Consider the following 17,534-nt stretch of genomic DNA (forward strand, 5'->3'; position numbering starts at 1 on the left):
ATCTAATTTTTAATCCTTTTAATGTCTCAAATTCTAACTTTATTGATAAACTAAGGGGGTCATTAGGATGACGGGCGGATTTGAGTCGGCCCACCATCCTAGCGGTAACTGGACCGCCCACCTGTAAGGCGGCAGTTCCGCACTCCAAATCAGGATGCGACTGCCATCGTGGCGGACGCATCCAGCGTTTTAACATTGCGAATAGTGCCTGCCACTTTGTGCATGGAAAAGTAGGGGGCTACCATGGGTACCCCCCCAGTGCAGCGACACCCCTTCTCCCCCCACCCCCTGCCCACCACCACAAGGGCCCCCAAACCCAGTCCCCACCAGCCTTTCCGTGGCCGCATCGCCACCAAGGAAAGGCGCCGGGCTACACACATCCTAATATGGCGGACAGTGCCTGCTAGCCCCCCCACCCCCCACCATATTAGTGGCCCTGCTCCGCCCGCCAGACATTCAGCGCGGTTGCCACCGGCAGAAAAGTGGCAGACGGACTTTGCATCCGCCGCAATACCCACCGCCATCTTAATATGGCGGTGGGTAAATCTCAATGTGATGGTGGAACGATCGCCACCGATTGTTCTGCCATCATAGTGAGCCCCTAAGTTTTTACTCTTTCTTTGTATGTGTAACTTTTTATCTCTAAGGTGGCTTGTGATACAATTTCATTGTAATGCACATATAACACACATGCACTTTGATGAGGCCATTGGAGTTGGACATGTGTCATTGAATATTAAGGTGATGTACATGCACTTTCCTAAAAACGGATGGATTCCTTTTTTTATAATTTTATACTCTAATGAAATGTATTGTACTGTACATATACTTCTACGGTCTTATTGACCGAAATAAAGTTTTTCTGAAATGATTATAGCACTCCTATACCTAAGGGTCCCTTGCAGATGGAGACCTTTTATCTCTGTCCCCTGAACTTGGTCGCCTTAGAAGCCTCATGGTCCGTAATAGAAGTGCTTTGAAAACAATTGCATTATATGAAATCTGCAATTGGTAAATTGTATTGAACATGCATAGTGGTTTGAAACAATGGGACCGTTTTGTGTTGCACATACTGACTATTAAACTTATGTTTTCTATTATATCTAGTGTCCTTTACCTTGGACCAGAAAACTGCAAGTCCACAGCTTGTCATCGCCCGAGATCGTAGAAGCGTGAACTATATAGAGACCCCACAAAGCCTCCCCAACAACCCAGAGCGATTTAATGCAAAGCCTTGTGTTTTGGGATCTCGTGGGTTCACTACGGGGAGACATTACTGGGAAGTGAATGTTGGTGGCGGCATCTACTGGACGGTGGGAGTGGCCAGACAGTCTATCAGACGAAAAGGTCCTTTTAGAATTACACCCCTTGAGGGCATCTGGGCTGTGGGGCTGCTAGGTTTGTATGTTGATCAGTACTGGGCGTTCACCTCCCCGGATACTGCACTAGCTGTTAGTGAAAACCCTCAACGGATCGGGGTGTATCTGGATTTTGAACAGGATCGGCTGTCCTTTTACAATGCCGACAGCATGGAGCATCTGTTCACCTTCACTTGCAACTTTGACGGGATGGTTTTGCCTTTCTTTTGTGTTGGTGCTTTAGGAACTGAGATTAAGCTATGACCCCCCTTGCCTGTAAAATGTTGCTGAGGTTATAGTTGCCAATAATATTCAACTAGTTTTAATCCAATGTATTTTTATGCTTCTAAATGTTTTTGTGAATGATTTGAACGCTATGCAAATTTCCTTATCCGGAATAGTGAATTGAAAAACCTTCTGATGTCACTCAACAGGGGTAAAATGGTTAATATGAATGTTTTTCACCAATTGTATACCACACCATTAAGTACTTTAGAAGTTACTGTTGTAGGCACAAAAGTGCATGTTCCAGGGCATGCAGGTGGTGGTCTAAATATGCATCCTGAGACCTCCGTTGTACATTCTGTAAACTAAGCTAGAGAACATTTTTCGCCAGAGAATATTTTTTCATTATAATCAAATGAGGTACTGATGTACATTTCGAAGAGTTAAAAAAAGATCCAAAGTGTTCTGCCCCTATTTGCAAAGTTCCTGTAAAAATGTGCATGCTTTGAATGGGTCTGTTACTGAGCTGCTAGTGTTGATGGTGACAGTCTCATCCTGCTGCAGGGTTTCAGCCAGGGGGCTGGGTCACCTTTGGCTACTTGCTTGTTGGAGTATATGTTCAGCATCCGGGTTGACTGCAGTGCACATCACAAACCTATGTTGCCTGCTCCCGCAGATCTGCTTTTGGTCACATCTGAACTACTTGTTCCAGAACGTCCAGTATTCCTAATGCTGCCAATAGCATTGACAGGTACAAGAGGTTGCACTGGGTTTGAAGGGCTGGAGAAGGCAAAAGCAGGGCGCAGGGGGATCGCTTCATGACTGCATTTGCATCGTGTGCCATGCTCCTTGACTGGTTTGTACCACAAGCTCCCTACATGAGTCGGCCATCAGCTGTGCACACTAAATGGCCGGTATAAGTACAAAAGTGTCTTCTTGCTAAAAATCTGCAGATTTAGAAAGCGGGTGAGCAGTTTGGGAATTTTGAGACTACTTTTATTACACGGCTTATGTAATGTAAAGGAGCAGTTTACTTTAAGATGGACCTCGTTAAACCCTTTCGCTGACTTTCACCACTGGAGATGTTTGTTGCATTAAAGCAGGTGTGGATGAACTTCATTGCTTACAGGCACAAGCAAGGAGAGGTGAACTGTCCTGTTGGGGTCCAAATATAGAATGTTTTCCTTAGTTGATTTCAAATATTTTATTAGTTTTTCTGAATGAACCACACAAGAAATAGTAGGATATAAAAATAACTGTTGGTGATAAGCGTGGTTTACAATTGAGTTGATAATGAAAAGAAGTTATACCTGAACAACGCTTGGCGCAAAAAAGAAAAGGTTCAGAAAATACCTGAGCCTACCTAGTGTACAACCAATGTGTGAAAGTAAATGTACTTAACTCCTAGGAATGTCTTAAGTATTTTAAAATAAAAAATTTTATTTTTAACTTTTTTGTGATTGTTACTCAATAGCACCTGAAGTGCCAAACTGCTTCATTCATTGATTTAAATGAATTATCAGGTAGCATTTAATCTGTGAGTTTGGAACCAGTTATGTTTAATTTAGATTTCAGAAATGTGGCTCATGAATCATGCACCTTATTTTCTTAAATGTTGAAGAAGCTGCTGAGGGCATGTTATGATTCTAAAAAGTGCTTATGTTGCATTCATTCTGTGCTACTCATGTGTACATCATAACCCAAGGGATTTCAGAGGACATCTCCCTGGATATTCACCTGTGAGAGAGCCAGAGATGACTGCATGGGCTGGTGGAGGTAATGCGCAAACATTTAAGTTGAAAAACCTAGACTGTAAAACTATTGCCTCCATGGTTTTGGTAGGAGAATATATTTGTTTTTCTACTGAACAGAGTCCGTAACTATGGAAAAGGGAAGGGTTGTGCTCCAGGTATTAAACACAAAATCAAAGGGAAGAAGAGTTAATTGCAAAATGCCCTTTTAAAAGAAAATAGAACCTGTGAGACCGGGCCCCTGAGGTTGGTATGGTATGGCATGGCAGGAAAGGCACACAAACATGTGAAAATGCATGAGTATTTTTAGATCCACTTATAACATGTGGGGCAAGCTACACCTAGACAACAACGCCTGGACAACAACACACACAACAGCAAAGAGCTCTTCAATATTGTGAAGGAACTCTCCAATACCAGCTCCAACACTAACGACGTCCCACCAAGACCTGTGTGATTCACTGGCCGCCTTCTTCCACCGCAGATTGCGGACATTCAAGACTGCTTCAATGCCTGGACTGCCCCTAAAACCACAGAGACCTCCACCCCCAAGACCACCATCCCTCACCAACCACCTGCTCGCCTGGACCAACATCACCACCAAGATCTTGAACTCCAGCCACTCTGGATCTCTGTCAGACCCACGCCCACACCACATCTTCAACAAAGCCAGCAGAGCCATCGCACCATACCTCTGGAAAATCATCAACATCTCTTTCGAGACGCAACCTTCCCGGAGAGCTGGAAACACGCCGAGATCAACGCCTTACTCAAAAAACCCAAGGCGGACCTCAAGAATTTCCAGATCTATCTCCGTGCTCCCGTTCCCGCCGAAGGTCATCGAGAAGACTGTGAACAAACAACTGACCCACTACCTTGAGGAGAACAGTATCCTCGACCCTTCCCAATACAGGTTCCGCAGCACCGACACTGCCCTCGTCACCGCCACCGATAACATCGATACTCTGCTAGACAATGGAGAAACAGCGGCCCTCATTCTTCTGGAATTTTCAGCCGCCTTCGACACAGTCTGCCCTCGCACACTACGAACACCGAACACGCTTCCACGACGCCGGGATCCAAGAGAAGGCCCTGGACTGGACCACCACCTTCCTCTCCGGCAGAACACAGAACGTCTCCTTCGTCCCCCCCCCCCCCCCCCCCCTGTCAACAAGAGGGTAACCTTCAAGCTTTTCACCCAGGCACACAAGGCACTCAACAACATTGGACCAGCATACCTCAACAGATGACTCTGCTTCTACACCTCCACCCGCCAGCTTCGCTTCGCCGGCCTCACCCTCGCAACAGTCTCCCACATCCAAAGAGCGAACTCCGACAGCAGATCGTTCTCCCATATCACCTCCAAGACCTGGAACACCTTCCCCACCCACCTACAGCAGACCCAAGACCTGCTGACCTTCAGAAGACTCCTCAAGACCTGGCTCTTCGAGCAGTAGCAGCATCCCTCCCTTCCCCCCGCCTTGAGACCCTCACGGGTAGGTAGTGCACTTTACAAATGTTATGATTGATTTATTGATTGATTGATTCATATATAAGTGGGATGCAAAATTTCAATAAATATAATTTTTTTTAAATTGTTGCCAGTTTAAGGTTTTAAAAATAGGTGAAAAATCCCGCCGATATATGTATGTTGTGTGTGTTTTTTTTTTTTTTTAAAGCTGTAGGGTTTGCATCCTAAATCACCCGGAGAAAATTATTTGTGTTGGAAAGATTGTGCAAAGATAACAAACTTTTACCACATGTCTACTGTTATACCCTTAAGGAATATGCTCTTATATTTCTTTAAACCCTTTACTTGAAACTTAGTGTGTTCGGCTAATATACAAATATTTGAAATTTGGAAGTAGAAACATATAAGGGGCCCTGACTAAAATCAAAGGATAAAGAGTTTCAAGATGTACGGTGTGGACTCTAGGTAGGTGCACTGCTTTTATACCAAAGTCAACATGTCTGTGTAGATTTCATGTCTAGGCAGATTGATCCCCCTATTGAATGAGAAAGACTGTAACAGTCGTAGCATTTGTGGCTGTCAATACACATACTCTTGCCGTCTAGTGTTGGGCTTCGACTTTTCCAAATTGTTTTTATTTGAAGAAAATGTTCGAGTCCCGACGTCTTTGGGCTCAACCTCTGGTAAGTAATGTGCATGGTCATCTATTCCTTCTATATTATTATTTTTTTTTTTTTTTTTAGATTGTTCATCTCTGCCCTCGGGCACATCCATCAATGTTTGTCCTTGACATACCCATTCAAGGCCTTTAGGCTCAATGAAGCAAGTATCATATCCTAAAACGACTCCAGAGACTCCTCATCACTCATCGCCTTCTACCCGCATTGGAGTATGGGCCGGGAGGTGTGATAAAGCAGACCTGATTCTGAAGCGGCCCTCAGTGTAACGCCAAATACCCGCATAATGATCACCATGTAGTATGCAATTTTTGTCCCTCCCCATAAAATAGGGAATAGGACTATGCAGGATGTGAATAGTTAACGTTCAAGACTTTATGAGATCAGTGAGTGTGACACTTTCCACAATATGGTGATTAACGCAGAGCTCATGATATCGGAATGGAAGGAGATTATTGGTGCAAAGGAAGATTATTATGGAACCAAGAATGCAGGTAGCCTGCACTAAATCAGCACCACAGACTCTGATGTTTACACTGAGGGTATAGGAGATGATGGTCAACCGTATAGCTGCTTCCAAGAGGAATCCAACATTGAACCAGAGAAGAAATCTGGTCTGAAGACAAGACCACTCCAAGGGACGTGAGTACACTTGCCCCTAAACGCAAGCCACTGCTGGATGACTTGCCAGAGATATGCCCTCGAGCGTTTCAGCCTAACAACCCAGTTCGACACCCAGGTGTTGATGTTCAACAACCAAGTGTATCTGGTGTACTCCGAGACAAGGCTTCGGAGCTGAGAAAGGACGAAGCACCCCACGATCATGATCATGCTCTTAGCTATAAAACCAACTATGATTTTGAGCCATCGAAGACTTACACTCTCCTTGTTTCAGCCAAGCAGCAGTGGCACCAAAAACCTTGTCCCGCACACGTCCTAAGAACTGGTGTAGAAAGCAAAATCAGCAAGCACCCCTCAAAGACGCCCTGTAGCCGAAAACAAAGTCAGCATTGAAACATAATGGCGAGGAAAGTCCTATCCTCGAAACTACAACATGTCCTCAAGAAAGGTCAAAGAGAAGGCTGGAGTTTGAACCGTTGATGCAGACACCGGAGAAAAAGGCAATTGTTCATGAAGGTACCGGTCCACCACTATTAACATTACCACACACCTCCAGTGCGCTTGTTACCATTGCACACTCCTACACATTCCAATTCAGTGAGTGTAGGTCCCTATTTACCAGTAGATGCTTTTGGGGGATTATCAGACTATACACTTTGCCCTGATTACCACAGGGAAGATTACGATGTGGACCCACAGGATGATGCAGATTTACAGCTAGTTCCCACTAATCTATCCCTAATTGTTATTACTATAGTGTCATTCAGAGAGCTGCACATACCAAAAAGTGGATATGCATGTAATTACTGAAGAAGAGGATTTTTTTTGTAGTGACTTCATCTAAATAAGTGGGGGAACGGGGGAAATACAATATCTACCAGTGATAAGTTTGTTACAGCCGTCCACAGAAATTTTTAAAGACCCAGTGAAAACCAGAGTACTTACTCTAGGTAGAGAGGAAGTGCAAACCATCGAAATCAAACCCAGTGTACATTAGAGCTCACCCTCCCCTAACTCTTTTGTGATATCTGCTGCAATGAAAAAAGCTGCAACACTTACTAGAGGAGATGCTCCTCCACCTAATGAAGACAGTAAAAGAATTGATGCTGCGAGGAAAAGGGTTGTGGTAGGTGAGTCCAATCACTGGCAGATTGCCCACTCCCTGGGTCTACTTTCGAGATAGAACAGAGTGGGATGAAATGGAGAATCTCAAACATCTTACAAAACAATGTAAAAAGAGAGGAGAAGATCTAGTTAATGAAGGAAATCTCATATTCAATGCAACCATCAGGTGTGCGCTGGATGCAGTGGACACCGCTGCCTGCGGAATCGCCCCAGCTGTTATTTCGCAGAAGCATGCATGGGTACGCATTTCAGGTGTTGAACCAGAGGTGCCACAGCACTTGCCTAGTTTTTGTTTTGATGGTCAACATTTATGCTGTGCACAAGTCAATAAAATGTTGGAAAAATCAAAAGGAGGACATTTGAACAGCTAAAGAAATGGGTGCAGTACAAACTTGTACACCAGACCAGTCCTCTCTTAAATAGTAAGGCAGGGTAGACAGTAGCCATTCATCTACGATCAGGATCAAGCCTATCGGAGACAACAGGCCTACTATGAAGAGGGAGGTTAAGATTATGGAAAGGGTTCATATGGAGGCAATGGAGCTAGAGGGAAAGGTAGGAAAAGCTTTCTGAAAAGGCCTAAAAGGGTAATATACTAGACCCTTTGGTCCTCCTTTTGAGATGTTACATTCATTGAGGGAAACATGGCGGCAGCGAGGGAGCTGCCATAGCGCTCCCATAGTCCAGGTGCCTTCCGAGTGTCTGCCGAATGGTAGAAACACAGCAATAATGTATTTTATTTCCCTAAACGTACTGGGCTAGCGATTACGTACTCGCAGGAATCTTTCTGTTGTGGTTTTCCTCTGTGAAGTTTTGCGGAGCTCGGAGTGGTTCGGACCGACCCGCGACGTATTCTGCCGGGCTTCGGAGGAGCAGAGGAGGAGGCTTGACCCTAGAGTTGCAACGTTGCGGAGTGCTGTCTTGCCGCCTGCTAAGAGCCTCACGGCCAGCGGACCTCTGGTAAACTGATTCGGAGGCAGTAGCGCTGTAGGCGTGTGAGGCGCTGCGAGCGCACTGGACTGCTTGCTTCGAGCCCTCCCGGCCGGCGCAGTGGAGCCCTGGGGGTTGTTGATTGTTAAGGCTAAGCAGGCTGTGAGGAGTCGCGGGTCGCGACGAGGCTGCAGTGCAGTGGTGGCTGGTGAGATTTGAAAGTGGTGGGGCGTAAAATATCTGTGGGAGAGCAAAAAGAACAATTGATGGACAGAATGCAGAACAATGTCATGCATTCACCCCTTTATCTGTGGGAGAGCACAATTAAAGGGTTCTCCCTCCCCTCCCCCCCCCCCCCCAAGAACATTTTGAAAACTGAGTGGGTAAATGGTGCATTTTCAAGCAAATTTGAGAAGCAAGAAGGTTCATAAAGCAAAGGTGAAAGTGCAGTTATTACATTAATAAAGGGATGTCATAACAACTTGAGTGTATGGGGACCATGTCTCTCTTTAAGGAATTATGTGATAAAATGCGCATATTGCCGCATATAAAGTTTAGGAATGATTCTTCGTGTTTTACACATTGCTTAACCACTTGCCAGTTATTTCTTATTACTGCAGTGCTTACAATAACAGTAACACACTGGGTGCCACTGACTGTCTGCCACGTGACGTGCCAGCTGTGGGCCAGGGCCCAGGGGGCCAGAGTACCAACAGTGCTGACTGTCAGTGCCTGGGGCCAGAATCATGCAATAAAGGAAAAAAGACCGCCAACTCCCATTCCACTTTGAGCCGGAAGGTGTCTCCTGTAATGATGTGGGGAGGCAAATAGCTTGGGTCAGTGATTGGGAGACTCGGAGCAAGTAATTCGGTCTGTTGCCATCTCAGTGTCTTCATTAATGTTCAGGATTTGCAAAACACTAGTTATTTTGCTCCGCTGGCGTTTCGGACAGCTAATGACAAATTACTGAAAGCATAGATTACCTCATGACATTCAGATCACCTGCTGCCAAAGCAGTATTTTCAGATAATGGGGCTATACATTATTTGTGACTGCCCATTTCTGTGATTTACATGGCTTCTCGGATGCTTCAGTAATGAGTGCAGCACTAACTTCTTCATGTAGCCTCTACAGATTTCAATAGAAGCGAAAGCTGTCTCTGTAACTGGGAGACTTGCAGCTAAGGCAATTACCAAGCATGTATTATTTTCTAAAGAAAGTTAAGGAGTTTGTGAATTCATAAGGTAAATAACTTGCATATTAGATGAAATAATACACCCTCCTTAATTTAATGCACGTAAACTGTGTGATGTTAATTCCCAAATATGTGAAGATGCATTTCAGTGTACATTTTGCAATGCTCTATGCTCTTGCTTTGTGGCGTCATTTTAAACCAAGTAGTAGGTCTGGGTTTGGCAGGCTGATGCGATCGTTACAGTGTCTACATGATTTATTGACATTGTATGCTTCATACAGTCGCGGCTCTGGGGGTGTGGGTGGTGGGGGAAGGGCACGGCTATTTTTTGCCCGCAGAACGCCCGGAAGGATTCCTAAAGGGCATGCGCAAATGGGTCAAAACACAAGTGCGCATACATGAGCACGTGTGCGAAAATTCGCTCTCCGTCCTCACTCACGCGCACTTGTGTTGTGTTGCTGCCTGTTGCCCCCCACTGTCTGACAATCATGTCAGTCAACATGACGCCAGACCGCCCACCCCCTTCAGACTATGGAGGGGGTGGGCGGTCCGACGTCATGTAAATGTAAATGTAAATGTATTTGAGCTTATATAGCGCACAGCTACCCACAAAGGGTTTCCCGGCGCTTGCTTAGGGAACCCGTCCTGGTATTCCCCTGTGAGATAACCCCAGCAGGGTATCCACAAGGTGAAAGCCAGGCATCCCGCCGCGAGGGGCCGTTGTGGAGATTAAGCAAGCTATTGCCCAGAGTCGCAGAGTGTGAACCCATGAGTTGAGAAGGCACCGGAGCGAGAATTATCGAGTCTGTGGAATTTTTGAGCCCAAGACCCACCGAGGCGGGGAATTGAACCCCGGTCCAGGGCCGATCTCAGCTTCCGGGTCTGCCGCCTCTAACCCCTGAGCCACACTTCTCCACAAGTCATGCTGACTGACATGATTGTCAGGTCTCCCTCGGGTCTTTGAACTTAAGTAAACTGAGTCAGTTTACTTAAGTTCAAAAACGTCAACGGAGCTGCACAGGCGGGGGGGCTATGCCCCCACGCCCCAATGGACGGACCGCGCCTGCTGCAGTGTACCTTGAGAAGAGGTTTCTTTTCCTTCCTTCTTTCTCTCAGCAATCGGCGGCCTGTCTGGGGCATTCATGTGCTGGCCAGAAGAATTGGAGGTGGATTTGGCGGACTTGGCGGTTTTTCTTAGACCTCAGCGTGTCCTTCCAGGACTACAACACGGCCTCTTGCACTGGTATTCAGCCACTCTGGAGCTGAGAAGAGGATGCAAGATCTTCTCCGCGAAACACGAGGGTGTTACTCTGTGGGTGAGGTTAGTGATGCATTAACTAGGGGGCGGAAGGAGGTTGGGGGGCTCACGGCTAAGGTGAGTGGGGGTTCTAACCAGCCATCAGAGCTGTGGGAGCTGGTACAGGGGCAGGAACAGCGGAACTTAGCCCTCTTAGACCACGTGCCAGCAGATACGGAGGTTAGGGGGAAACAAAGGGCTAAGCGAGAGGGCAAATTTAACTCTGCTTCTACGGGAATCTATAGGTGTTAAGGGCCTTGGAGGTATTGAGAATAGGGGCGAAACTCAAGTCGATACAGCTGATATTGTATGCAGTGTGAAGGCTCCTCTTTTCCCACAGACATCTAAGGACTCCAGTACTACTAGCGCCTTCTGGTTGCAGGGTTTGAGTCCTGAGGTCAGCTGCAGTACTAATAAAGCGTCTTCTGTGTGCGGAGGTTAAAGCCAAACGTTCTAAGGGGGGTAAGTTATTAAAAGCTCCCAAGGCCTCTCCCTTTTCTATTCCTTTTTCTCCGCTTCTTTCTGCCTCTGTCTGTTCATCTGGCATAGACTCGGAGATTTCCATGGAGGGAGGGCCTTTAGACATGAGCAACATGGCTGCAAGTAGCGAGTTACAACCGGTGGTAATAAAGGGAACGCCGATCGATAAGAACCCTGATGAGCAGGCTGAGCTGGGAGAATTGGTATTAGAATCAGACTTAGATTTGCTAGGGCAGCCCTCCGCGCAAGTTAGTGACCCCCAGCCAAAACAGCAACAACAACTAAAGCTGCGAATAGAGGAAAAGATACCAGTAGAGATACCAGCGCAAGTAGCGGTAGCAGCGAACCCTGAGCAATTAAACACATTAGTCTTCACTGGGGAACCAGACCGCAGATGCGGATTGTGCTGATTCTATACATCCTATACAGGAGGGTAGTATCGGGGATTCCTCTGAAAATATGTTAAAATCAATGTTCTTATCCTTGACTTCAGATATAAAAAAAGGGTTTGAGGTCTCCCCGGCTAATCCTACAGAAATACAGAGCTTTTGTGAGTCGCTAGACAATAAAATTGATGGCTTCAACTCTAGAACCACAGCCCTCGAGGAAACAGTGGCCGGACTTTCACTCTACTTGGACCAGACCAAGGTTGATATTGCCACAATTAGAAAAGAGGAGATTGATCTCTCTGATCGGATTGAGACGATAGAAAACAATGCTCGACGTAGTAATTTGCGGATTCTGAATGTACCGGAGGGAAGTGAGGGCTCAGACATTAAGCAATTTGTCATCAAGCTATTAAGGGAGTCCTTGGAGCTTGAGCACTTGGAGCTTGAGCAATCAGAAGAACTCTTGTGTGTGGATATCCAAAGGATCCAAGGAGACCATTTATTGAAAGTCCTCAAAGAACTAAACCAAGGAAGATTCTTGATAACTTTCTTACTCGAGCCCTGAAACTAAAGTCCTTAAAGTATAAGGGTTTTATTTTCCAGATTAGATCCGATCTTTCCAGGGTTACATTGGACAAGCAATGGGAATTGGGGAGGAGACTTGAGGCCTTCAGGCAGTTAGGTGCTTCTGCCCAACTTAAGTTTCCAGCTGCATTAAAGATCCTGCACGAAAATAAAATGTATAACGTAAGATCGATACAAGCGGCAGATGAACTGTTGTTGGCCTTGGGTGGTAAAGGTGGGTCGTCTGGTTAACTGGGCTCAGACCTAGTTCGACACAACACTTCAATACGACTCCACAATCTCTGTATTTGGGCATTTTTGTGATAGTTTCCCTGTTTATTCCCTCTTGTTTTGAAGTATTTTAAGATAAGAGACAAAGAAAAAAAATGAGGAAGGAAGAAGGGAAAATGAAAAAGAGAAGAAGGGAAGGGGGAAAAAATAAAAATAAAAAAAGACGAAAAGGAAGAGAAGGGATTGGAAGGGAAAGTGGAGAAGAAAAAAAAAACCCTTGTAGGATCTTCGTAGATACAGAATAAGGAGGTAATTTCTTTTCCTCTTCTAATATACACTACACTACATTAAGAGAGTAAAATCCTTTACTGTGTTCACACCTGGGTCCCAGAGGCCTTTTCTCTTTTCTCTTTCAGGGAATAACTAAAGAAAATTATAAAAATGTTGAAAGTAGGAAGAAAAAAAAAAGGAAAAGTGGGAATTGAAAGTTTAAAAAAAACAAAACGTATAAAATAAGATCAATACACTCGGCGGGGCACGTGGAGGGAGGGGCACTATCTCTGGACATGTTCCGGATTGATAGGGCAGGGGTTTCCAGGGTGGGTTGTGGGGTAGGACTGGGCACGGGGTTAGTGGGGGGGAGTGGTTGGGTAGGAAAGCAAAAAAGTTCCTCATTTTTCTCCTGGTCATTCTTGATTATCTGTTTTTGTTTTGAAGTAATCTTTGGCATGATCTTTTTGCTTTGGGTCGGTATTTTTTCTCTTTTGGCAGGCTCCGGTAGTATTGTGGGTGATATGCAACCCAGCCATGAATAATTGGCAATTTCTCTCCTGGAACATCAATTGCCTTCGTACCAGTCCCCGTAGGGACAGGATTTTTCAGTATCTATGTGATTGTGAGGCGAGGGTTATTGTTCTCCAGGAGACACATGTGACTGAGATAGAATTTCATCCGCTAGCTACAAAAAATCCATGGGTTGATTTTTTTCATCTCTACAACGATAATAGGGGAGTTGCGATTCTGTTTAAAAAATCGTTGAAAGCTCGTTTAATATTCAAGCTAGTAGATCCCTCCGGCAGATGGGTTATCGCTACAGTTATTATTTCAGGGGGGCAATTTACTATTGTTGGATACTATGGCCCGAATCTCGATGACCTCTCTGTCCTGGAGTCTATATTTCTTCATTTCCTTTCCTTCCCAGAGCCTAACATTTTTGCTGGCGATTTTAATTTAATTCTTGACCCTTTGTTAGATAAATCATCAAGCAGTCGAGCTTTGATTCACTCGAAGTCTAGAACTCTCCTGTTGGCCAATATGAAATTATATGGTTATCTAGATATATGGAGAGTTAGGTCGGGGAGGCGAATGGGAGTCTCTTTTCGAAATTATAAGTACCATCATCAATCCAGGATTGACTATGTTCAAATTAGTCGGTCACTGGAAAGGGTAGTGAAGAGTATCACGTTTCACACCTTACATCTATCCGATCATTTGGCCGTTTTGATGACATTGGCTATGACTGATTCGCTTAAAGTTGTTCCCAGAAGTTGGTCCTTTGATCGTTCTTTGCTTGCAATTCCGGATGAGATTTCATTCTTGATAAAAGAAAGTGAGTTTTTTTTAACATTAACATCGGTTCAGCTAACACTGTAATAGTTTGGGACTCATTCAAGGCCTTTCTACGGGGTCAAACAACTAGTAGGGCCTCTCATAGGAGTAAGGTAAATAAAATGGAAATATCCTCTAGTGAGGACGAGATAGCTAGACTCCAAGGTGAAATATATCTGCGCTCAGCCACCTCCCCTTCACTTTTGCAAGATCTAAAGAATAAATTGGTTAGTGCAAGGGGGGAGTTAGATTTAACACTTAATTCCCGTATCCTACAAAGGTGGCAAGTTAGTAAAATTGCCCACTTTCAGTACGGCGAGGGTGCAGGGAAGCTTTTATCATGCAAAGCAAAGACCGATCGAGTCCGAAACAACATTAGCTTAATTAAGATGGATAACGCTTCATATTCTTCAGACGAGGACATCAGGAGAATCTTTCGATCCTTTTTCGAAGATATTTATACTGAAGATAAAACCATTAACCAAGCCTCTGTCAATGTTTTGCTGAATGAGATCTTTGCCATCACTGACCCCACAACAATCTATCATATTAGACCAAGAGATCACCCAGGAAGAAGTTAAAAAGGCTATTCAGAGTACCAGGTCTGGGAAGGCGGCTGGACCAGATGGCCTCCTGGCCGAGATTTACAGGGCCCTTGAACATGTGGTTGTACCTTTCCTAACCATTTTATGTAACCAAATTTTTCAGCAAGGGTTGGCACCACCAAAATCTTGGGATAATGCCTCCATTACCTTAATTTTAAAACCAGGTAAATCACCATCATCTTGCGGGTCATACCGACCAATTTCGATTCTAAATGCTGATTATAAGCTTTTTTCTTCCATCTTGGCTAATAGGTTGGGTTTAGTTGCGGGGGGGGGGGGAGCAGGTATTTTACATCAGGACCAGAGAGGCTTTGTTAAGGGGCGGCATCTTTCAGAATTGACATACGATCTTATAGGGGCCATTGATATCGCTTCTCATGCCTCTTTACCATTGGCCGTTCTCACTCTCGATGCCACCAAGGCCTTCGACAGGGTGAATTGGTCATACCTGTCGGGGGTCTTGGCTAAGTTCAACATTGGTGAAGGCTTCCGTCGGGCAGTGAGACTGCTCTATCGGAACCCTACGGCCGCTCTGTTGGTGAACGGAGCATTGACTGACACCTTTAACATCTCTCATGGAACGCAGCAGGGCTGCCCTCTTTCCCAACTTTTGTTCGATTTATACATTGAGCCGTTCGCACAGCAATTAAGAGACAATACCACCATCAAGTCTTTCAGTTACAGTGGTTGGGATAAGAGGGTGGCCTTATACACTGACGACATTTTGATTTTCTCTTCTGACCTTAGTTCTGCCTTGCCGGTTGTCATCAAGTTAGCTCAGAACTTTGGCAAAATCTCCGGATATGAGGTTAATGCCATTAAAACGGAGATTATGATCTGGAACCATGAGCATCTACCAGTGGGGGTTCAACCCAGCTCACAAATGCGATATCTGGGGTTGGAAATTGTCCAGGACATTAAAAAAATTGGCGACATTAACTTTTCTTGTATTGCTAGGGAGTGTAGGCAACTTATGAGATCCTGGACCTCGTTGCCATTATCAGTCATATGAAGGGTTAATTTAATAAAAATGACGGTCTTGCCAAAGATTACTTTTTTGTTTAATACCATCCCTCTTTATTTTGAACCTTCAATGTTTGTCAAATTACAGAGCGATAATAATTCTTTTATTTGGGCACAAAAAGCATAGAGAAAAGTTGGAAAAAGTTGAGACACCGTAGAGAGAAGGGAGGATTGGCAGCCCCAGACTTTCAAATATATGTTTGGGCATTTCAACTAAGTCATTCTCGAATGTTGCTTAAAGTACCCACTTGCGGTGGGATTGGGGATATGTTCAGAGCAATGCTCAGCGGGGATGGCCTTACACAGGATGGGTATATTTTTAAGTTCGGGAACCCGAAATTCTTTAAAAAAATGTAATTGAAGGTTCTACAAGGGCTCGCTAAAACATGGGCCAAGGTTAACGCCATCACAAGGACGGGTTACTTCTCAAGTAGGGCGCCCCTATGGGATTCACCCGGGAGCCCTAGCTGGCTCATGGACAGTCTTGCGTTGCCCTTGAGGGAGGCCGGCTTGTCAATTTGGGGTGATCTATTTGTTGATGGAGTATTATTACCATGGGAAGCTTTAAGTACTACAGTTGGCCCTAATTTTTCCAGATTTAAATACATTAAAATAGCTAGCTGGTCACGCTCCCAGGTCACCCCTAGGTCTAAACATCTACTAGGGGGAGGCACCTTGATAGAATCACAACTTGTCGATAAACCCCCAGCTAAAATGGAAATATCATTGTGGTATCATCTAATTCTGGAGGAGATGGAGGGTGATTTTCAACTGCAAGAAAAAATTTGGGCAACATCTTTTCTAGATTTGGCGGTGGGAAGCCTTTGGCCAACTTCGTTTAAATTGTTAAGGAACATTGTCAAGCCAGCTTGGCTTCGAAGAAATCTTCTTTTTGTTCTGCATAGGGCCTATTATTCGCCCCAAAGGCTTTCTAAATTTTCGACAGACCGTCAAGTCTCCTGTGCAAAGTGTGGGGCAATAGCAGCATCTGATTTACATATGTTCTATGAATGTCCACATTTAACTTCTTTTTGGCATTCTATCAGTATTTCTCTTACAGCCAGTTTGGGTTACTGGGTTACCCGGTCACGTTAAATCCTGCGTTAATTATTTTTGGAGTTACCGAGGGGGTAGTGGGTCCTTCAAAACGTTTGCTCTTTTATTCTATTCTTCTGGACAGGAGGGAGATCTGCATGAAGTGGAAGGATTCAGCTACCCCCTCCTTCTTTGATTAGCAGGCCTCAATACTGCAGGTATCAAAATTGGATTTATTAAGATCAGGAAACCCAAAGAAAAGAGCATTCTGGCATCTTTTAAAGTGGACATAGTTTTAAGACCAATTACGGGTTTGTTTGTTTTTGGGTTTTTTTCCCCGTTTGGTCCAATGATTACGCTGCTTTTGGTTATTCCCGATTTTCTCTGCGAGCAGAACCCCGACCGTTAAAACTTTACCTAGGTTGATGGTACTCCGGTGCAGCAAACTGTTACCCCGAAGGTGCCTGAGTGAGGGCCGAAGGGAGTTGGACCTCACTAAATTGGTAGGCTGGTATATATCATGCCCTCCAAACCAGATCTCTGAGGTAGTGAGCCACTCTCGACTGACTCTTACAACGGACCAGGTTAGATAATGAGGACCAAAAAAAAAGTGATGTTACTTTCATGTCCGCATCGGTATCTTTCATGGAAAGTTGCTTTTAGAATAGCGATTACCTCATTTAGAAATACAAGTTCTCACCCTGCAAGAGCCTTTCTTCCAAATACATTAGGGTAGTCCTTCGGACTAATCCAAAATATATACCTAAAATAGTGTCTTCCCTTACATCACATTAAACTATTAAACTACCGGTTTTCTTTCCTGATCCAAACTCAACATCTAGTGTGCAAAGCACTCTTTGCTAAAGAGCGTCATTCAACATTCATAGAACTGTGGGCCTGATTTAGATCTCGACAAACTGGTTATTCCGTCACAGCTGTGACTGATATC

General features: G+C 44.8%; 1 protein-coding gene across 1 annotated transcript in view; it reads left to right on the plus strand.

The window, feature by feature from the left end:
• LOC147717674 (E3 ubiquitin-protein ligase TRIM39-like) overlaps window positions 1–3,032 on the plus strand; it is a 78,524-nt gene extending 75,492 nt beyond the window's left edge. Inside the window, exon 6 of the mRNA XM_086924467.1 lies at window positions 1,108–3,032. Within this exon, the coding sequence (XP_086780593.1) occupies window positions 1,108–1,622 (515 nt within the window). The 3' untranslated portion in view covers window positions 1,623–3,032. The remainder of the gene's footprint in view (window positions 1–1,107) is intronic.
• Window positions 3,033–17,534: the final 14,502 nt, after the last annotated feature.

This window comes from Lissotriton vulgaris, chromosome 5 (genome assembly GCF_964263255.1).
Source record: "Lissotriton vulgaris chromosome 5, aLisVul1.2, whole genome shotgun sequence".
NCBI lineage: Eukaryota > Metazoa > Chordata > Amphibia > Caudata > Salamandridae > Lissotriton > Lissotriton vulgaris.